Genomic DNA, 23,985 nt, shown 5'->3' on the forward strand with positions numbered 1-23,985 from the left:
CCTCCCTATGGTTGTGCCTAAGAGCCTCCTCCCGAATGCCTCTTTGTTGCTCAGATGTGGCCCTGTCTCTCTAGCTAAGCCAACTTGAAAGGTGAAATCACTGCCCTCCCCCCTACGTGGGATCAGACACCCAGGGGAGTGAATCTCCCTGGCAACGTGGAATACGACTCCCGGGGAGGAATGTAGACCTGGCATCGTGGGACAGAGAACATCTTCTTGACCAAAAGGGGGATGTGAAAGGAAATGAAATAAGCTTCAGTGGCAGAGAGATTCCAAAAGGAGCCGAGAGGTCACTCTGGTGGGCACTCATGCACACTTTAGACAACCCTTTTTAGGTTCTAAAGAATTGGGGTAGCTGGTGGTGGATACCTGAAACTATCAAACTACAACCCAGAACCCATGAATCTCGAAGACAGTTGTATAAAAATGTAGCTTATGAGGGGTGACAATGGGATTGGGAAAGCCATAAGGACCACACTCCACTTTGTCTAGTTTATGGATGGATGAGTAGAAAAATAGGGGAAGGAAACAAACAAACAAACAGACAAAGGTACCCAGTGTTCTTTTTTACTTCAATTGCTCTTTTTCACTCTAATTATTATTCTTGTTATTTTTGTGTGTGTGCTAATGAAGGTGCCAGGGATTGATTTGGGTGATGAATGTACCACTATGTAATGGTACTGTAAACAATCGAAAGTACGATTTGTTTTGTATGACTGCGTGGTATGTGAATATATCTCAATAAAATGAAGATTAAAAAAAAAAAAAAAGGCAATTAACCTAGATGCAGACGTGATATACTGGATGTATTTACTCTAACTACATGAAGCAACTTGAAGACGATGGCTTGAAATTGGGTTTGGATTATCTTGGCTTGAAATTGCCTCTCTGATCCCTGCTTCCTTATCAGTGAAATGGAAATACTTATACTCCCTTTCTACCTCATTGTGAGGGTTTAGTGATGGAATATATCTACCTCAGCACCTGGCACATAAAAAGCACACAATAAAAGGCAACTGCTATTAAATAAAAACACACACACAAATGATTGTCTGATGACAGTTCAACGTGAATTCTACATCTTCCATTTTAACAAAAAGGAGTGATTAATTGTGAGAATAGAAATGCCTGTGCACATAAAATCAAACTTCCCATTTTTACTATAATTAGTTCCCTAACTGAGCATCCAAAATACTCAGTGTACATCCATCTGTAATTAGTTATGATTCACCACCAAAGCTGGGCCTATGTGCATTAGGCTATTCTACAAATGAGCTTAGTGAAAGACAAACATCTGGTGGCCATCCTTGCCAGAACATCAAACCAAACCAAATAACATGGGTTATTTGTAGCAAATGCAAACAGACCTGGCTCAGTGCTGAACCCTGACATTTTAAAACAATGTCAGTTGAAGCTAAGGTTCCTGCCTAAGCATTAAACAGAGAGATCCCACTGGTTTGAAAATGGCAATTTCCACACTTAAGGAAATCTCCACTGGAATAAAAGAATATTTCATGTTTTAAAATAATCTCAATAATTTTAAGTTTGGAAGCCTCAAAGGTATTCTTTCTCTTTAAATCGCAAATGTAGAAAGGCTTTGCTCACCGAGTCCGTTTTCTTTTCTTTTTTGGCCTCGTCTGCTTGCTCATCGAGCCTAACATTCTCCTTGCACTTAATCTTCCTCTTGGCATGGATGCTGGAATGCAAACTTGCTGGTAACTGGGAGTTGGAGGCTTTCGGCACAGCAGGCATGGAGAGCCGAGAGCCACCTGCCTCAGGAATTTAGGGCATAGAGCATTACAAGAGCCAGCTGGTTTACGGCAGAACTTTGACATAGGACAGGGATATCCCGAGTCTGGCTGTGTGTGTTCCCAGGCAAGACAAATGACCTCTGCACTTTGGCTGGGGTTTCAGGTTCAAGGGGACAAAGCTTCTGAGTAAAAGGATTATGTGGGAATCTGTCCGCAGTTCCCCTTCTGATGCCCTTCCTCCGATACCACCCCCTTTACTTCCATGGCAATTTCCCTACTTCAACCCTTCCTTTAGATGCCCCGAGTCCTCCTGGTCTCTCCTCATGCCCTTGTCAAAATCTGATCTTGGAAAAACTCTACCGACTGTGATAGTTCAATATGTGTTTTGTATGGGATTTTTAAAGAAAGCTCCAAGCCTGATTTAGTCAGCAAATATTTATCCCACATGCACTATGTGGCAGGCATTATAAGGATAGAGTATATGTAAAGGCAAAGAAGGTTCCAGATGTGGAAGGGTTCACCAACTCGAGGGAAAGATGGATGAGTTGACATCAGGACTGGCCAAGAAGTAGTGTAGTAGAGTGGCTGGGAGGGCCGGCTCAGTAGCCCAAGTTGCTGGGCTCCGGAGGCTGGCATTCATGTCAGGCAGTCACTGACCTTCACACTTTCCTGTCCTCCTGGTGAATGAACCTATCTCTGTGAATGAACTGGATAGGGACTCCATAATTCACTAGACGTTACTGATTGAAATTAATGGCATGTAAATCGCCTTACAGACTTGGCAGGTGATATAATTCCCTCTAATACTTGGTAGTCTTAGAGTGAATTTGCTGAGAGTTAATTCCATGCACAGGTACAACACAGCAGAAGAACTTTTTCTAGACCAAGGATTGGCAAATTACGGCCCGTGGGTCAAATCTGTCCTGCCCCGTGCTTTTTATACAGCTTGTGAGCTAAGGATGGTGTTTACATTTTTCATTAGCTCCATTTTAAACAGTACCTAAATAATATCCTTGATTTTGCCTAAAATATTTACTGTCTGGCCCTTTCCAGAAAATGTTTGCCGATCCCTGGTCTAGACCAACACTGTCTAATAGAACTTTCAGCGATGATGAAAATGTTCTGTATCTGCACTATCGAATACAGGGTCCATTAGCCTGATGTGCCTTCTGAGTGCCTGAAATATGGCTACTGTGACTGAGAAATGGAATTTTTAATTTTATTGAAATGTAATTAATTTGAATTTAAATAGCCACATGTGACTAGTGGCAATCATTTAGACAGCGCAGCAGTAGAAATTTTAAGTCTAAAGCCTCTGTGTTCCGTCAATGCTGGATTTAATGCAGCTCGATTTAATGCAACTACCTAGAGGCTGTATGAGTCAAGGGGAAGGCAACACTCTTAATCAGATTTTTGCCCTGGACAGGCTTTCATTGTCTGCCAGAAAGTGCTTGGAAAATACACGTGGGCACACTCCTATTTCCTCGTAAGGCTGATAATTTGACTCTATCCATTACATTTGCTTTTAGTGTGGGGTAAAGTGGTTGGCTTTTTCAACCCTGCAAAGCCTCTTAATCAACTTAGAGTTCAGGACTACAGGCAGAATACACCTTTCTTAGCAAAGCTATATTTCCTTCCATCTCTGCTTGCAGAATGGCTAACTTCAGCCCTAGTTCATTCTCTCATAAAAATTGGCTGAAAACAGTAAGAAGCCACCAACACACATCTCCATTATGAATATCACCAACTCTTTCCCCTAAGAGTAAAGTCATGGTTGGCATACGTTCTGCCTTTCAAGATAGCACAGGTAAGAGTTTTATCAAGTGTTCTGTGATGGCATAACATGGGTCACCAGCTTTCCGGCCTCCAGTATCTGAGTCTTCACTGCCCTCAACCTGATGACATCACTGTCATGTATTTTAGGTTCGCTCATAAGAACCTAAAAAGTAAGGCAGTAACTTATTTCAAAGTTCCAAATTCTACACTGGTTAAAATTAGGCTTGGCTTTGTACAATAGAAAATCTGATTAACAATGGCTTAACGATAACCTTTTATTATTTCTCGTAAACTCCTGGAGGACAGCAGCTCAGAGCTGCTGTTTCCACTCTGTTCCATGAGGTCATTCAAAGACCATGGCTCACCCACCTTGCTGCTCCAAAACCTCTAGCCTGTTCCCCTCATCTGCATGATCCGCCACCCACATTGCAAGAAGCCAGACAGAAGGAGAGAGGAGGAAGGGGGCCAGTCCCTCCCTTTAAGGGCATGTCCCAGAAAACGACGCACATAGCTGCCTTTCACATCACACTGGCATGCACTTAGTCAAGTGGCTACACTTAGTTGCAAAGTTATCTGAGAAACTGTTTTTTTCTTAACAGTGGCAAATGGAGGTTTTATCACTATGAGTTGAGAGAGGGGGAAAGGATATTGAAGACAGAGCAATCTCTGGACTCCATGAGGATAATAAAAATAATTAATCAGGAGTATCAGAAACCACCCAATGGAATAAGAACAACAATTAACCTACACATAATTACATACAAGTGTCAGCATCTTGTCCTGAAAGAACTAATGGTCTTCCACATGGTATTTTAAATCCATATATATTTTTCTCTCCTCCACTAGACTTTGAGCTCTTTAAGGACAGGGACTGTATATCTCTTGCCTCTAGTAGGTATTCAATCACTGTTTTTTTCAAATGAAAGAATGAATATGAGGGTGCTAGACTGAAGCTGTTATGTGCCCCAGAGAAGGCCATGTTCTTTTTTGTAATAGGCGTCCATAATAATAATTTAATAATGCCAAATCACACAAACTAATCAAAATTTTAAATTTTAGTAGATTGCATACATGGTACTTTGCAAAGTTTTCAATTAAAATTCATATACAGTCACATTAGACATTTTCATATCAATGACAAGTCTGTGCTATTTAAATGGATTTACAAGGGATATGAGAAACATTATCATTTAATTAAAGACTTGCTTGCCATTTGGCACAACAGTAATCAGTGTTTTTTCTTTCCTGCAATTTTATTGACATATAGTCACATACCATACAATCATCCAAAGTGTACAATCACTTGTTCACAGTATCATCATATAGTTGTTCATTCATCACCACAATCAATTTTTGAACATTTTCATTACTCCAAAAAAAATAAAAATAAAAATAAGAATAAAAATAAATGTAAAACTCGGGCAAGATGGCGGCACAGAGAGGAGTGGAAGCTAAGTAGTCCCCCTGGAACAACTACAAAAAACCAGAAACAACTAGAAAATAATCCAGAATAACTGCGGGGGGACAAACGAGACCATCCACTCATCATACACCAACCTGAATTGGGAGGAATGCCTGAGAACACAGCATAAAATCTGTAAGTAAAACCTGCGGAACCAAGTTGTGAGACCCCCTCCCCCATAGCCCGAGCTGCAAAGCCTCGTGGTGCCACAGAGAAGCTCTCTCCCAGCAAGCGAATATAGCTCAGCTGAGCTCCAACTGGGATTTTAAGTAGCGAGTGTGAACTGCTCACTACAGGTACGCATCCCCAAAAAACAGACAGAGGCTTTGGGTGACGACTGACCTGGGAGAGCCGGAGGGTCGCCTTGGACTGGGTCTGAAGGGGACTATCTGTTTCTTTCTTGGCTCAGTGGAGAAAGCCCCAGTCATTTTCAGTTTCCAGGGCTGTGACTCGGGGAAGGGTGGAGACACCACAAGCAGAGAGAGAGACCATTGAAATGCTAATGACCTCCACCTGGGGAGTCTGTCTTCTCTAGGAGGAAAGGGGTGGGGCCCTTTCCATTCAGAACCAGACCCCAGAGCCTGGGGGAACACGGCCATACCTCCTCACACCAGTCAAGAATTATAGGCTAACAGGCGTCACCTGCTGGGCAGAAAAGCACAGTGACCCGAGGCATCAAAGGATGGAGCAATTTTCTAAGACACACCCACAGGGAAACCAGATACTGAATATTTCTTCCCTCTGGGACCTGAGCCTGTTCTGGTCTGGGAAAACCTGATTTGGATAACCAAGGAAACCATGCCTAGACAACAGAAAATTACAACCTACACTAAGAAAAACAAAGTTATGGCCCAGTCAAAGGAACAAACGTACACTTCAACTGAGATACAGGAATTTAAACAACTAATGCTAAATCAATTCAAAAAGTTTAGAGAAGATATTGCAAAAGAGATAGAGGCTGTAAAGGAAGCACTGGGCATGTATACGGCAGAAATCAAAAGTTCAAAAAAACAACTAGTAGAATCTATGGAAATGAAAGGCACAACACAAGAGATGAAAGACACAGTGGAAACATACAACAGCAGATCTCAAGAGGCAGAAGAAAACACTCAGGAACTGGAGAACAAAACACCTGAAAGCCTACACGCAAAGGAGCAGATGGAGAAAAGAATGAAAAAATATGAGCAACGTCTCCGGGAACTCAAGGATGAAACAAAGTACAATAATGTACGTATCATTGGTGTCCCAGAAGGAGAAGAGAAGGGAAAGGGGGCAGAAGCAATAATAGAGGAAATAATTAATGAAAATTTCCCATCTCTTATGAAAGACATAAAATTACAGATCCAAGAAGCACAGCGTACTCCAAACAGAAGAGATATGAATAGGCCTATGCCAAGACACTTAATAATCAGATTATTAAATGTCAAAGACAAAGAGAGAATCCTGAAAGCAGCAAGAGAAAAGCAATCCATTACATACAAAGGAAGCTTAATAAGACTATGTGCAGATCTCTCAGCAGAAACCATGGAGGCAAGAAGGAAGTGGTGTGATATATTTAAGATACTGAAAGAGAAAAACCGCCAACCAAGAATCCTGTATCCAGCAAAGCTGTCCTTCAAATATGAGGGAGAGCTCAAAATATTTTCTGACAAACAGACAATGAGAGACTTTGTGAACAAGACACCTGTCCTACAGGAAATACTAAAGGGAGCACTACAGGGTGATAGAAGACAGGAGTGCGTGGTTTGGAACACAATTTTGGGAGATGGCAGCACAACAATGGAAGTACACTGAAAAAAGGTAACTATGAATACGGTTGAGAGAGGAAGGTGGGGAGCATGTGAGACACCACAAGAAAGGAGGAAAGATAACGACTGGGACTGTGTAATTTGGTGAAATCTAGAGTATTCAACAATTGTGATAAAATGTACAAATATGTTCTTTTACGAGGGAGAACAAGCAAATGTCAACCTTGCAAGGTGTTAAAAATGGGGAGGCATTGGGGGAGGGATGCAATCAGCATAAACTAGAGACTGTAACTAATAGAATCATTGTATTATGCTTCCTTTAATGTAACAAAGGTGATATACCAAGGTGAATGCAGATAAGAGGGGGGATAGGGGAGGCATGTTAGACACTTGACATTGGTGGTATTGTCTGATTCTTTATTCTACTTTGATTTAAGGTTATTTTTCCTTTTGCTGCTTCCTAGCTGTCTTTTTTTTTCCTCTTTCTTTTGCCTCTCTACCTTCTTTGACTCTCCCTCCTGCCTTGTGGAAGAAATGTAGATGCTCTTATATAGATAGTGGTGAAGGTGGTGAACACATAAATGTATGACCATGCAGAAAACCATCGATTATTTACTTGGGATGGAATGTATGGTGAGTGAACAAAACCATATTAAAAAAAAAATGGGTTGATGACAAAACCTCGAGGGCAATATACTGAGTGAAATAAGCCAGACACATTAGGACAATTATTGCAGGGTCTCACTGATAGGAACTAATTATAATATGTAAACTCATAGACATGAAATATAAGGTACCAAGATATAGGACGAGGCTTAAGAATGGGGAGTGGTTGCTTAGTATGAGCAGAATGTTCAATTAGGATGAACTTAAATGTTTGGAAATGAACAGGGGTGTTGGTAGCAAGATGTGAGAATAACTAACAGCGCCGAATGGTGTGTGAATGAGGTGGAAAGGGGAAGCTCAGAGTCATATATGTCACCAGAAGGAAAGTTGGAGGTCAATAGATGGGAATGTATAAAACTGAATCCTATGGTGGGCAATGTCCATGATCAACTGTACAAATACTAGAAATCACTTCCATGAACCAGAACAAATATATGACAATACAATTAGAAGTTAATAATAGAGGGGCATATAGGGAAGAACTATATACCTATTACAAACTATATACTACAGTTAGTAGTATTTCAACATTTTTTCATAAACAGTAACAAATGTACTATATCAATACTATGAGTCAACAATTGAGGGGGGTTGGTTAGGGATAGGGGAGGATTAGAGTTTCCTTTTCTTTTTTTCTTTTTTCATCTTTCACTTTATTTCTTATCTGGAGTAATGAAAAGTTTCTAAAAATTGAACAAAAATTAAGTGTGATGGATGCACAGCTGTATGAGGGTACCCAGGGGCAAGTGATTGTACACTTTGGATCTTTGGATAATTGTATGGTATCTGAACAATCTCAATAAAAATGAAAAAACGAAACAAAAACAAAAAAATAGTCAAATTACAAAAAAAAGGGGGGATATCAACAATTGTAACAAATTTTTCTCAACAATGCAAATTTTGGTGGTGGGAAGGTTTACGGGAATCCTGTATTTTATGCATGATTGTTCTGTAAACCCATAAATTCTCTAATAAAAATGTCTTAATGGGCAAAAGCAAAAAAAAACAAAACAAAACAAAAAAAATAAATGTAAAAAAGAACACCCAAAACATCCCCTCCTCCAATCCCCCCATTATTCATTTACTTTTTGTCCCAATTTTTCTACTCATCTGTCCATACACTGGATAAAGGGAGTGGGAGCCACAGGGTTTTCACAATCATACAGTCACACCATATAAGCTATATAGTTATATAATCATCTACAAGAATCAAGGCTACTGGATTGCAGTTCAATAGTTTCAGGTATTTCCTTCTAGCTATTTCAATGCACTAAAATCTAAAAAGCAATATCTATATAACGCATAACCTCCAGAATGACCTCTCAACTCTGTTGGAAATCTCTCAGCCACTGAAACTTCACTTTGCTTCATTTTTCCCTTCCCCCTCTTGGTTAAGAAGGCTTTCTCAATACCATGATACTGGGTCCAGACTCATCCCTGGGTTGTCTCACATTGCCAGGGAGAGTTACACCCATGGGAGTCATGTCCCATGAAGGGGGGGGTGGTGGCAATGAGTCCACCTGCCAAGTTGGCTTAGAGAGAGAGACCACATCTGAGCAACAAAAGAGGTTCTCTGGGGGTAATTCTTAGGCACAATTATAAGTAGGCTTACCCTCACCTTTGCAGTCAATACGCTTCATAAGGGCAAGCCCCAAGATTGAGGGTTCAAAGCCATGTTCTTTTAATCCATTCCTGTGGGTGCAGACCTGTTGTGGGCAGGACCTTTTGGTTAGGTTATTTCAATTTGGGATGTGACCCACCCCATTCAAGGTGGGTCTTAATCCTTTTACTGGAGTCCTTTTTGAGAGGATAAAGGACAGAAAAAGCAGAGAGAGCATAGAAAGAAAAAGCCCCCAGAGGAGCCAAGAGAGAAAGCCACTGGAGCAAGAAGCTGAAAGCAATGAAACCCAGGAGAGAAGGACCAACAGATGCCAGCCATGTGCCTTCCCATGTGACAGAGGTGCTCCAGATGCTGGTTGACCTTTCTTCAGAGAAGCCATCGTCCTGTTGATGCCTTAATTTGGACATTTTCATGGCCTTAGAACTGTAAATTTGTAAGCTAATAAATCCTCATTGTAAAAGCCAGTCCATTTCTGGTATATTGTGTTTCAGCAGCTTTAGCAAACCAAAACAATGAGTCAGTGGAATTCTGGCATTTATTAGAAATTCTTCCTCACAAAATACTTGGTACAATTCTGAGATAAGGGATTACTGGCGAATTGTCTGGTCCATGTCCATTGTCTTGGTCTGGGAGGGTTGTCTGGGTCTCTGGCACATCTTACATCGTTGTTTACGGGGACCCATTGTTCTCTCGTAGGGGGCTTTCTCCTGAGCACGGTGCCTGCCTCAGAGGGGTCCAAGGAGAGTGAACCACCAAGTCAGGACTGGAACCAGTCCTTCCACCCTTTCATACAGAGCTCTTTTCACAGCCTTCAGTGAAATCAATGGGGTAGGAAGTGAGAGGAGGGAGAGATTACTTCCCAGAAGGCTTCCTGAAGAAGATGAGTTGGGGCTGGGCCTTATAAAAGTAGAACTTCTTAAACCTTCCCCCCAAGGACTACTTGGAAAGCTAGAAGAAACAGAGCATGATCCCTGGGGAGTCTGGGGGTGGAGCTTGAAGGAATTTACTCCAAGAAGAAATTTCTTTGAAGTTTTGTGCTTTACTTCACTTGTTCTTTCATTCACTTATTCATTCTTTCTTTCATTTATGTACTCAGCAAACGTAATGGATCCCTTGCTAGCTGACAGGCATTGTTTTAGGAGAAGACACCTAAGCCCTCAGAGCTTACATTATGGTGCAGAACAGACAATAAACAAATAAGCACACAAAATCAACAAGATAAGTTCTGACTGTGCTAAGGGCTTTGAAGGAAATAAAGCAGGATGATGCAAAAGAGAGTACATATTCCTCTCTGAGCCTTGGTTGACTCATCTGTAAAATGAGATAATAATAGAGGTCTGCAATTCCAAAATTCCCAAATTAACTGCTTTGTTCTAATTCAGTTGATGGCAAAACACAACATGATCTGAACTCATTTGGATGTGAATCTTGACCTGAACTGAATGAATTAGCTATTCTTTTTTTTAAACCCAGCTTAGAGTGAACAATCCTGTGCTTTGCTGCAGAAATTTGTGTAGGTTTGGTTATTGGATGCTGCCCCGGCACCAACAGGAGTAGTACATAACATAGGGTACAGGAATCACACTGTCTTCTGCAATCTCAAAATTCTGAACTCCAAAACACATCAAGCCCCCAGGTTTTGGATAAGGGACTGAGGACCTGTAATATTGCCTTCACGGGGTTATTGCGAGGATTAAATGAGTTAATACATGTAAAGCATTTACAATGATGCCCAGCATATAGTAAGTGCTACGTCAGTTAAGTACTATTGCTATCATTATCACTATTACTACATGGAAGGTATTTAGATAAGTTGGTTCAGGAAGGCTTCTTTCAGGATGTGACCCTTGAAGAGACACCAAAGGGACAAGAAAGATCTGGCTTCAGGAAGAGGAGGCAAAAGATAACTTAGGAAGAGGGAACAGCAAGTGCCAAGACTGAGGTGGTTATGAGCTTGGCTTGACTGCAGAACAGAAAGCAGGTGGTTGGTGTGTGGTTAAAGTGGGGAAAGATGGTTCAAGGTCAGAGAGGCAGGCTGGGGTCAGAACAGGTGGGATACTCTAAGCAATGGTAAAGACTTTGTATTTCATTCAAAGTGTAATAGGAAACCATTGTAGTTGACCTGATTCATGCTTATAAAGAATACTCTGATGCCACTTGATGAATGATAGGGGAGAAGGGGAATCAGGGAGATCAGTGAGGAGGCTAGTGCCATAGTCCAGGTGAGACTTGATGGCTAAATGGATTGGAGAGGTGGTAATACAGAAGGAGAGAAGTGGACAGAAGCAAGAAAAAAAGTAGAGAGGAGAAAAAGGCTGGACTTAGCTCATATAGGTTCGTAAGAGCGATTATGCACATCTCTTCCCAACTCTGAGTTCAGTGACATCACACTGGTAACTTGAAACTGGCCATGGGGAGAATTTACACTGTGGAAATTGGAAAATGACAAATGCTACAAATCAGGACTTATGAAGGCTTTTGCGCCAGGGTGGAGGGGTGTGTGTGTGTGGCAGTTGTTAAAACATTTACCAGCAGACCACTGGTAAGATGTACCTTTATTTTACTATACCTGAACCTCCTTCATCCCAGAGCCTCCGTTTTTCCTGTTCACAAAAATACTTAAAATAGGCACATCCTGAAAAGCTCAGTTTTATTAGTGCTGTCTCAAACACCTCAGGTTTTTAAAACTTAGTTAATTTAGGGATTCTCCCACCTTTTCCCAGGGTTTCATCTAGGTTCATGGTAATAGGCTGGGAAGGGAGCACCTGGTTCAGGATGGCCCTTTACCCAGGTTGGCCCCATCTGGGATATAACTCACCTCCCTGACCCACATCATTCTTTTTTGTAAAAGTCAGTTTTATTGAGATATATTCACATACCCTACAATCATCCATGGTGTTCAATCAATTGTTCACAGTACCAACATACAGCTATGCACTCATCACAAAAATCAACTTTTGAACATTTTCATTATTCCAAAAAATAAAAATACAAGTAAAGAAGAACACCCAAAACATCCCCATCCCCCCTATTATTCATTTAATTTTTTTCCCCATTTTCCTACTCATCTGTCCATACCCTTGACAGAGGGAGTGTGAGCCACAAGGCTTTCACAATCACACAGTCACACTGTGTAAGCTACACAGTCATCAGGACTTGCCCTCAAGAATCAAGGCTACTGGGTTGCAGTTCAACAGATTCAGGTATTTCCCTCTAGCTATTTCAATAAACTAAAAACTAAAAAGGGACATCTATATAATGCATAACCTGCAAGTGACCTCTCAACTCTATTTGAAATCTCTCAGCCACTGAAACTTCATTTTGCTTCATTTCTCTTCCCCCTCTTAGTCAAGAAGACTTTCTAAATTCCATGCTGCCAGGTCCAGGCCCATCCCTAGGAATCACGTCCCACATTGCCAGGGAGATCTACACCCCCGGGAGTCATGTCCCACATTGCCAGGGAGATCTACACCTCTGGGAGTCATGTCCCATGTAGTGGGGAGCCTGACTCATATCATTCTTGGCAGCATTCCCTATTGCCTTCTGATAGTGGGATCCATGAACCCATCATGTCTTCTGACAGAAGCACAGCTGGGGGTGGGATCCAGGGTCTGGGATCATATTATCAGAGACCATATAAACAGCTCATGCCACTTCTCTCCTATCCCTCTACTGAATCCCTTGCCCCTTCTCAACTCAACCTTTCTTCCTAAATCTTTGAGAAAGACTGATGCTCTAGGAATATGTACCATATTTATCTGAGGATTTCCTATAACCTCCTGGACTACTGCCATGTCCTCCAGGGGTCTGAATTTTCCATTTTGAGAAGTAGAGCTTTAAGGAATAACTAGAATTCTGGTGGGTGGAGATGGTATGGAAGGGTACTCCAAGTGGAAGGACTTGCAAGTCAGGGAGCTGGGCATGGGCTTAGCAATTAGAGAAGCTGGTAGGGGACACATATCAGGCAAGCCTAGACAAGTAGGTAGAGGTCAAATTATGGAAGACTCTGGACGTCATGATAAAAAGTTTTGATTCATCTTATAAGAAATTTAAAAAGAAAAGACAAAGGAAACCATTTTAAAGACTTCAAAGCAAGGCAATGATTGATTTGTGTTTGGGAAGCTTGTTAGATAGGTGGACTGAAAGAGAGAGAGAGCCTGGAGACAAGGATAAGACTTTGGAGAGGACTAAGGGTGAAGTAATAGGGTCTCCACTGAGACTGTGTCAGCTAAAATGGCAAAGAAGGAAAGATGTCAAGAAGGACAATGAAGGAAGTCAACGGGACTCAGTGAATAGTTTTAATGATGGGGAGGAGACAAAGTGGGGAAAGAAGGAAAAAAAGACAACTTTGTACCTCTAATTCCAACAAACTTTAGGCATGTAAAGATTGTGAAGAAGCCCTCTGAGATTGTTCTGAACCATCTTGCATTGGAGAAAAAGAAAGCTGAGGGAAAATTTGCTTATTTCTCTCCTATTAGAGGAATTAAAGGAAGTAAGCATTCGTTTTATTGGATACAAACATAATTGGTTGATTCGGTCAATCAGGAGGACAAAGGCAACAGCTGAGCTGTAAGCCTGTTGGAGAGATACAGGCTGGATTTTTCCATTCATAAGCACTGGGTAAACTAAAACCAATGTTCTGAAGGAAAATGTTGATGGAAATCCTGAAACTTGAGAGCAAGTCCATGGGTTAATCTGCTAAGGCAGAGCCAGTTCAAGGTAATATGGTGTTGTTAGCAAAGCTCTTTTGTGCTTCTCACATTTGCTTTTAAGGTCTTTCTCCTCAGGGTTTCAGGGTCTTACGGTAGCCCTGGATGCCCAAGGATCATCATTATGGGTAGGTGCCCATGAGTTCTGGTTTGCCTGAGACAGTCTTGGTTTATGCCTGTAGTCTTGGTGTAATTATTAACGGCTTCCCTCTTTCACTATCAGAAGTATCTTGTTTGATCAGTATGTGGGGTCACCCTGACTTTGGGTCACCCAGGCAGTGCTCTAACTGTACCACTGTCTCCTCTTCAAATTCATGTAATGTGAACCTGTTGTGCAGGGAGTGTGCTCATCCCCAAATCATCTTGGAGGTGATTTTCAAAAACAACCCAAGAGGAAAGCCAGATTATAGACTGGTAGTACTGAAGTGACAGGAGTGTATGTTTGACAGTCAAATGCCAATTATTAGTTGGGTAACCTTGGGCAAAACAGCTAATATTGCTGTGCTGTTTTCATCTGTAAAATGGGGATACTTAGACTATTATGAGGCTCAAATATTGTGAAAGGCTTGTAACCAGGGCTGGCTTAGCAAGCAAACAATAGTCGTGCTGAAGTCTTAACATCATTCTTCCCAAGTATATTTACATTTTAACTTCTGTAACCCCCACAATTTCAGACCTTGGCAGCCAACCATTGGCTCTTTCTACTGTATCTTTCTAAGAAATAATGAACAGGAAAATGCTGCTTCTACCACCTGAAAACCCATGAAACTGAAAAGCTAAGATGCTAAAAACTAAATGTGTAACTGCCCTGTTTGCCAACCTCAGTAATTGATAAATGCAATCATGGGCTGGAGGTGCTGTTTAGACCGTTGATAATAAGACCTGAATTGTTGATTCTGAAAATGTAGCAAAACAGAGGCAGCAAATGGGAATTTTTCATTCCTATTCTTGGTGTATTTCAGACTCGTAATTTGTTCTTTCTTATACTTTCAGGCATTTTTGATGTGGACATCAAATAGACAATTTCTTATCCTTTTAAACATGATCCTAATTTCCAGACTCCTTGGGGCTAGGTGGTTTCCTAAAACTCTGCCCTGTGATGTCACGGTGGATGCTACAAAGACCCAAGTGGCCGTGGACTGTTCAGACAAGCATCTGATGGAAATCCCTGAAGGTATTCCCACCAATGCCACCAACCTTACCCTCACCATTAACCGCATCCCAGGCATCTCCCCAGACTCCTTCCACAAGCTGGACCACTTGGTAGAGATCGATTTCAGATGCAACTGTGTGCCTGTTCGACTGGGGCCGAAAGACCATGTATGTACCAGGAGGCTGCAGATTAAACCAAGCAGCTTTAGTAAACTCATTCGTTTAAAATCCCTTTACCTGGATGGAAACCAGCTACTGGAGATACCTCAGGGGCTTCCTTCCAGCTTACAGCTGCTAAGCCTTGAGGCTAACAACATCTTTTCTATCATCAAAGACAATCTAACAGAACTGGCCAAGATAGAAATACTCTACCTGGGCCAAAACTGTTACTTTCGCAATCCTTGCAATGTTTCATTTTCAATCGAAAAAAATGCCTTCCAACACCTGAAAAAGTTAAAAGTGCTCTCCCTAAAAGATAACAATGTCACAGCTGTCCCCACTATTTTGCCATCTTCTTTAACCGAACTCTATCTTTACAACAACATCATTGTAAAAATCCAAGAACATGATTTTAATAACCTCAACCAACTACAAATTCTTGATCTTAGTGGAAACTGCCCTCGTTGTGATAATGTACCATTTCCTTGTACACCCTGTAAAAATAGTTCTTCCTTGGAGATTCATGATCATGCTTTTGATGCATTGATGGAATTAAAAGTTTTACGTCTGCATAGTAACTCACTTCAGAGTGTGTGCCCAAGATGGTTTAAAAACACTCACAAACTTGAGGAGCTAGATCTTTCCCAAAACTTCTTGGCCAAAGAAATGGGAGATGCCAAATTTTTGCATTTTCTTCCCAACCTTGTCCAATTGGACCTGTCTTTCAATTGTGAACTTCAGGTCTATCACGCATTTGTGAATCTTTCAGATGCATTTTCTTCACTGAAAAACCTGAAAATTTTGCGGATCAAAGGGTACATCTTTAAGGAGCTGAAGAGCCTTAACCTCTCCCCATTATATAGTCTTCCCAAACTTGAAGTCCTTGATCTTGGCACTAACTTTATAAAAATTGCTGACCTCGGCATATTTAAGGAATTTGAAAGGTTGAAAGTCATAGATCTTTCAGTGAATAAAATATCACCTTCAGGAGATTCAAGTGAAGTTGGCTTCTGCCCTAACACCAGAACTTCTGTAGAGAGTTATGGGCCCCAGGTCTTTGACACATTACATTATTTCAGATATGATGAGTATGCAAGGAGCTGCAGGGCCAAAGGCAAAGAGACTCCTTTCATCTTGCCTCGTAATGAAGATTGCTATGTGTATGGTCAGACCTTGGATCTAAGTAAAAATAATATATTTTTTATCAAACCCTCTGATTTTAAAAATCTTTCTTTCCTCAAATGCCTAAACTTGTCAGGAAACAGCATTAGCCAAACTCTTAATGGCAGCGAATTCCAGCCTTTAGTGGAGTTGAAATATTTGGACTTTTCTAACAACCGGGTTGATTTACTCTACTCAACAGCATTTAAGGAGCTACCCAACCTAGAAGTTCTGGATATAAGTAGTAACAGCCATTACTTTCAATCAGAAGGAATTACTCACATGCTAAACTTTACCAAGAACCTAAAGGTTCTGAAGAAACTGATGATGAACAACAATGACATCACTACCTCCACCAGCAGGACCATGGAAAGTGAATCTCTTAGAGTTTTGGAATTCAGAGGAAACCACTTGGATATTTTATGGAGAGATGGTGATAACAGATATTTGGAATTCTTCAAGAATCTGCTAAACTTAGAGGAATTAGACATCTCTGAAAATTCCCTGAGTTTCTTGCCTCCTGGAGTTTTTGACGGTATGCCTCCGAATCTAAAGACCCTCTACTTGGTCAAAAATGGGCTCAAGTCTTTTAATTGGGGAAAACTCCACTTTCTAGAGAATCTGGAAACTTTGGACCTCAGCCACAACCAGATAAAGACTGTCCCTGAGAAATTATCCAACTGTTCCAGAAGCCTCAAGAAACTGATTCTTAAGCATAATCAAATCAGGCATCTGACAAAGTATTTTCTTCAGGATGCTTTCCAGTTGCGCTATCTGGACCTCAGCTCAAATAAAATCCAGGTTATCCAAAAGACTAGCTTTCCAGAAAATGTCCTCAACAATCTGGAAATGTTGCTTTTGCACCATAATCGGTTTCTGTGCAACTGTGATGCTGTCTGGTTTGTCTGGTGGGTTAACCACACAGAAGTCACCATTCCTTACCTGGCCACAGAGGTGACTTGTGTGGGGCCAGGGGTACACAAGGGCCAGAGTGTGGTCTCCCTGGATCTGTACACCTGTGAGTTAGATCTGACTAACTTGATCCTGTACTCATTTTCCATTTCCATGGCTCTCTTTCTGATGATGGTTATGACAGCAAACCACCTCTATTTCTGGGATGTGTGGTATAGTTACCATTTCTGCAAGGCAAAAATAAAGGGGTATCAGCGTCTGATATCACCAGATCCTTGCTATGATGCTTTTATTGTGTATGACACTAGAGACCCAGCAGTGACCGAATGGGTTTTGGACGAACTGGTGGCAAAATTAGAAGACCCAAGAGAGAAACGTTTTAATTTATGTCTTGAGGAAAGGGACTGGTTACCAGGGCAGCCAGTTCTGGAAAATCTTTCCCAGAGCATACAGCTTAGCAAAAAGACGGTGTTTGTGATGACGGACAACTACGCCAAGACTGAGAACTTTAAGATAGCATTTTACCTGTCCCATCAGAGGCTCATAGATGAAAAAGTAGATGTGATTATCTTGATATTTCTGGAGAAGCCCCTTCAGAAGTCCAAGTTCCTCCAGCTTCGGAAGAGGCTCTGTGGGCGTTCTGTCCTTCAGTGGCCAACAAATCCACAGGCCCACCCATACTTCTGGCAATGTCTGAAAAATGCCCTGGCCACAGACAATCATGTGGCCTATAGTCAGGTGTTCAAAGAGACAGTCTAACCCTTCTTTGCAAAATGTGACAGTCTAGCTTGCCAAGTTGTTGACACTGGGCTGCCTGGATTCTCTCATCAATGTCCTGCCAAAACGGTGTTTTGAACTTCTCCAAGAATGACCCCTATCAGAAGAAAGTCACCAACATTACACACAGGAGTTGGAAAGATGAGATTTCTATAACATTGAGTCTTGCTTATTATCTCTCTGTGTCTCCATCTGTACTTGAGTCTCTCCCCTAGGCGCTTGCATAAAATTCTACTAGGAGCAGAATGGCAAGTAGAATACACGGGGCTCTGATTCTCCTGTAACTGTGCCGATGAAACATACAAGCAATCGTGAAATTGAGAAAAACCATGCTTCTACCTTAATAAGTACTGGTGTATTCAGAAATAGGGGGGAAATGCCCAGGTTCTGTCTATGTGGCACCACAATGTACCATAGTTCAGTCAGTGAAATAAAAACCCAATCAGCTAACTCACTCCTCAAGCATTTGCTTCAGCATCATCTAGCCCCTTCTGTGTAGACTAAGTGTTGGCACCAGGCAGATGGTTGCTGCTTCAGTACTTCTTAAATCTGGGACCTGCTGCTGCTGGGTTCCATGGGGAAATCATGAGAAACATCTTTACCACTAAAAGACACGGCTTCCCTACAAATGGACAAAAGTTTTAATGATCTGAATTCTCTACAAATTGATGCTCTTTACCTCTGATGATTATCTGCTTAAATATTTTCATCTGTACTGCAAAGTACTATATTCAAAGGAAAATTTTCATCCAATGATCTTTCAAACCCTGCTTAATTAATTGCTGCCAAATATTTGTAATTATCTGAGACCTCGATCCACCAACATTAGATGGATTTGACAATCGACCCTCAAGGAGGACACCGAGAGCATTTATTTATTTGTTCATAGTTATCAGGCAGGGATGACAATTATATGGACTCCTTTCATTTTGCAGAGGTGGGGGAGCAGGAGAAACAGAGGTTTACGGACCTTAATGAGAAAGTTTCCGTTTTGAACTTCAGCTTCAGTACTCAAAACCAACAAAAAGAACCAAGCTATGGCCTTCCAACTTGGTATGAATCACATGAGTTCAAAGTTTGGAACCCCACCAAGTCCCTTGATTTCATGAACAAAGTTATCCTACAGAGATGTCTGTGCCATTTGGAAAATTGTGTTCATGGGACAAATCCTGGGACATTAGCTTGGAGACACTATATTTTCATCATCTATGGAAATATCAAAGATTTTACTTTAAGTATAGCTGTAAATACGTAGTAAATGAAGTATTTCCAAAGGATATGTGATCAATTAATAAGGGTCACAAATTCTGAAATTAATATCCAGAATGAATATAGAAGTAATTAAGTTGCTAGTATCCACTATTTGACAACTTCTGCAAGCTTTATTGTGCTTAATCTATACCTTTCCTGTTCAGTGTAAACAAAGTTAACACCATAAAATTTTGACTATTGACCATCATAATTTTTCTTCTATTAAAACACGTAAATACATAAGGTTTTAATTATTTTGGTAATTTATGGTTAGACAATTTCAACATTTTCTGCAATGGATCAAGAAGAAGGGAAACTGAAAATAATGCAACTCTGAAACCACAGACATATTTCAACATGAAGTTCAGTTCAGTGGTTTGTTTTAGGAAAACACACCAAAACTCAGTAACAGATGGTCTTAGTTTTAATTCCTTTGTAATCTTGACAAGTCACTCTTTTAACTTTCTGTGGGTCCTCTGGGAAGTCTATAGCTGGCTCAGCTCAAAAGCCACCAGCTCAGGCTCCAAGGGGTGCATTGCTGCCAAGTCCCTGCAGAGCTCTAAATACAGCCTCTTTCTCGGCTGACCCACCTCTGGTGGGCTGCATGCCCGAAGGGACTCCCAGATTCTCCATAAATTCCACTCTACCTTCAAGGCTTGGCCCCCAGGCCCTTGCAACCCCATACCTGGTAGGCTATGCCCTTCCTCCTCAGACAGATACTGTACCTCAGAAAGACTTGGGCATTTTTAGGACTCAAGCAGAGGCAGGTGTTGGGCAGTGCAAGTGTTATGGCTGAGAAAAAGACCAGAAAAGTGTCTGAGGTTTCAAGAGGAAGGAGAGGATGAGTCCGATCACAGTCCTGCTCCTGAGTCAGAACCGCTCAGCCCCATCCTTAGGTCTATGTCCAGCTCTATTTGTTGGAACACTCTTTTAGGTCCTGCGGGTTCCTTCAATTGTAGTCAGGGAACATACAGTACATGATGGGGTACAGTGACTTGAGAACATGGGCATCTTGTTCCCCAATCTCCAAGGAAGCTGTGGTAGGAATGGCAAGAATACAGGCTCTGCTTCTTTCTCAGGCCTTTATTTTCCCATAAAACACGCTTTGTGTTGATAGCCTCTGTCTTGTCCTGACCCAGAGTGAACGGGAGAATGAGGCTGCACATCCTGCTAGAAACTTACAGCCCAATTTTAAAACAAGAGTATTGATGAGATTTGATTTGTTTCCTCTTCCTCCTCTGCTGACTTCTGCTAAAGTGCGCAGGGAATGCTGGCTAGGGGGAAGATTAGCTGGGTCATGGGAACAAGCCCCTCCTTGGTGGTTTGCAGGGGCAGAGCCCAGAAGCAATGGTATCTCCCAAAGTACAACTGGCAATGTGTGAGAGAAACCAAAGTCAGTGATTGTGCGGGACTTAAAGAGAGATGTGCTTTAGAGAACACCAAGACAGAAAATTAGCGCATTTCACCAAGTCAATGCAATGAAGGAGAATATGAGACCAACCAACCAACCAACATAGGGAAATGGAAGGGTTAAAAAGAGAGAAAACATCCCAATCCCTGGTGTGATTGTGGGGAAAAGCCCTGGGGCCTGCTAGGACCATCCATGCTGGTGAGAATGAAATTACTACACTGTTTTGGATTTTATTTATTTTCAATCTTTCTTCTTTCACCTCCCCCGACCATCCTCCCATCCCTCCCCTGGGTTTTCTCTTTTGCTCTAGATACCCATGGCAAGCTTCATGTAACACACAAGAATAAAAAGGAAGTGACCGTTGTTGCAGGTGGCTTCTTCTGGTTGAAGGGGTGGTTTTGTGTGTGTCTGGGGTTTCAAACAGCTCTCTCTCACACACACAGAGTAAATCCCCACCTGCCTTGGTGAACACAACCTTCTATAATTGGCTCTGGGAAACTTCTCATGGGTGACATTGGCTGGACTCTCTGCCACATTCAAATCCATCTTCTATCTGCTCATCTCAACCAGGCGAGCATATGATTTAAGAAACTGAATTTGACTTGGTGCTCTGCCTTTAAGACTGCCTTAATCTCGGGTGGTAACTAATTTCTAACATATTTGTGATGACATTTCAGTGGTTTTATTTCTTTTTACGTCTTCTTCCCTCTTTGGGTGATGTAAATGAATGAGCTGATTTGGAAAAGCCCAGACTTAAAATGACTGAGGAGATGTGAGTTATGGCATTTCATAGTGCGCACCCTTAGAAACAGTCTGGGATGATCCGGAGGGGGTGGAATGTCCTGTTGGCTTGTAGCAGTTTTCAGCCATCTCTGGAGTCCACCAGTGGGAAGAGTGAGGCAGGCAGTGCTCCCCCAGACAGAAAAAAGGCTCTCAATGTTCTTCTGGCCCGTGGCAGCCCCTGAGGCTGAGGCCAGAGAGAGGCAGCTGAGTAGGACTCCCTACTTCTTTTGTACGATACCTGTGACTGCTTTGCTTCTCACTGGTGGAGGCACTGGAATAGGTCGTAGATCCTAGGGGCTTTCACAATAGTGAGTTGCAGGAGTTGACATCTTGAGCAATAGAATCTTAGGAAGAAGGCACATGATGAAGTCACTCATACCCAGACAATGTTGTCAAGTGGTGGTGGAGGAGGAGGAGAGAAGGAAGTCACATTTATTAGGCAGCAAACACCAGTTAAATGCTTGCCTTATTCCATTAAGCCTTCTCATCACTTCTAGGAGGAGGGTATTAGTACTTCCATCTTAAAGATGATAGGTTAACTCAGAGATGAAGGTGGGATCAGAGAGTTTAAGTCAACTGCCCAAGGTCATAGAGAAAGTAAATGGCCCCACCTGGGTGACCTAACTCTGTCCAACCGGACCAACTGGGTCTCTGATTTTACTGGAGACCAGAATCCTCTAAGGAGCTTGGAAACAATGCAGATTCCAGGCCCCCACACCAGAGATCCTAGCCTCTGGGGCCCAGAGATCTGCATTTCTGAAAATTAGCCTGGGAGGTTCTGAAGCAGGTGGTCTGCAGAGTTTGGGAAGCACCACATATATTCCTTTGAGAACCCAGAGACTGCTAATACAAAGAAAGCCTGAGCCCCCCAGATATGCCCACTTCCTCATTTCCCTTCTATGTGTGACCCTCAGTGCTCTTAACCTTGCCAGGGATTGGAGCTGAACTTTAAGAACAATCACTTTCCACTAAGCACCTTTTATGAAGGATATAACTGAACTATTTAGGCCTGGGAGTTCTGGTCAGGGCTAGAATGTGAAGACAATCTGGACAAGAACGCTGGGATGGATTTAGAAGAGAGAGGAGCAGGTGGCTGAAGGGGGTAATAGGATGGCTTTACCATAAATTTCCTCGTCTCTGAATGGTAGACGTGGGGTATGGCGCACAGTGCCACCTAGTGGACTACGCGGCTCCTCGTGGATGTTGAGGGTCCGCTTCTGAGACTCTCTCGTGACTAGGTCTCCACAGTAGAGTGTGGAAAGAAAAATGTAAGAATAGATATAATCATCTTTTAAAAATTCTGTTTGTGACTCCCAGGGGTGTGAGTCTCCCTGGCAACATGGGACACGACTCCCAGGAATGAGCCTGACCCTGGCATCAAGGGATTGAGAATGCCTTCTTGACCAAAAGGGGGAAAACAAATGTAACAAAATAAGGTTTCAGGGGCTAAGAGATTTCAAATAGAGTTGAGAGGCTGTCCTGGAGGTTACTTTTATTCAGGTTTCGGCTAGGTACTGCAAATGGCCACAGTAAGCCAAGCCCAAACCAACAGTATTCCCCAAAATCCTAAAGAATACCCAGGTTCCTATCTGAGACTCTATAATAAAGTTTCACTCACTAAGTTTATTTTTCAGAAACTTAAAACCTCCAGATTGTTCCTATGCCAGATAAGTCCCAAAACCCAGAGGCACCAGTCTCTTCAAGAACATCAACCAGCTGCATCCCTCTTTCCCATAATGTCGACACCCCTTTTCAATATGAACAAGTTTAGAGTGGTCATGGCCCAGATATCCCTGAAGATTGAGTCAGTGATCAAACGAGAGGGAGGAGTAGCAACAGATAAGACAGGATTCAACAAAGGATTATGACTACTGAATCATTATATAGATTTTTTAAGTCTCTAGTGTATTAGAACAACTAGAAGGAAATAACTGAAACTGTGGAATTGTAACCCACACAATACTTTGAAATTTGCTCAATAACCACTTGTTAAACCGTACTTTGAAAGTTATCACTTTTCTGTATATATGTCATATTTCACAATAAAAAATGTTTAAAAAATCTGATTGTGGTTCTTTTGGTGGTATAACAATGTATTAGTACAGAAATAGGTAGGGATGTATGCTAAACCTTGTTTATTGATAGGAGGGCAATATAAAAAGATTTGGTGACCACAGACTATGAAATCGTTGGTTCCACCACTTATTTCTATTGCTTTTGCTTGGTGTCTCAAGGTAGGGCTGGTCGTGGGATGCCCTTTGCACGTGGAGGAGGTGACAAAACCCGAGTTAATGAAGAGAGCCGCCCTCTTTCCCATACTAGGTATTTCCTCTTTTCATAGAACGTGGCCCCCAGTGTTAAACTGTGGTTTAAGTAGCAACAGAATCCCTCTCGTCTCTTTCTTTCTCTCTCTCCTGAACAATCCAACCACTAACCATCCCCCTCCTACCACCCCCGAGGCCCATAAACGACATCTTTGAAGCCTGCTGGAACTTGGTAGTTTGAGGGTTAGCCATCTTGGTCCTTCTACTTGACTGTCAGTTCATAAAAACTGCCACTGGGTGGGCAAGATGTTTGGGTGTTTCATGGCTAGCTTCCCACAGACAAAGTTACTTACCAAGTCAACGATGGTGGAATGGAATGCTT

General features: G+C 41.9%; 2 protein-coding genes across 2 annotated transcripts in view; both read left to right on the top strand.

Moving 5' to 3' along the window:
* Nucleotides 1–22,979, top strand: part of TLR7 (toll like receptor 7) — a 38,101-nt gene extending 15,122 nt beyond the window's left edge. Inside the window, exon 3 of the mRNA XM_037821263.1 lies at nt 14,727–22,979. Within this exon, the coding sequence (XP_037677191.1) occupies nt 14,727–17,876 (3,150 nt within the window). The 3' untranslated portion in view covers nt 17,877–22,979. The remainder of the gene's footprint in view (nt 1–14,726) is intronic.
* TLR8 (toll like receptor 8) overlaps nt 1–23,985 on the top strand; it is a 78,603-nt gene that overhangs the window by 15,123 nt on the left and 39,495 nt on the right. The gene's annotated exons all lie outside the window — the stretch shown is intronic.

This window comes from Choloepus didactylus, chromosome X, assembly GCF_015220235.1.
Source record: "Choloepus didactylus isolate mChoDid1 chromosome X, mChoDid1.pri, whole genome shotgun sequence".
Lineage (NCBI taxonomy): Eukaryota > Metazoa > Chordata > Mammalia > Pilosa > Megalonychidae > Choloepus > Choloepus didactylus.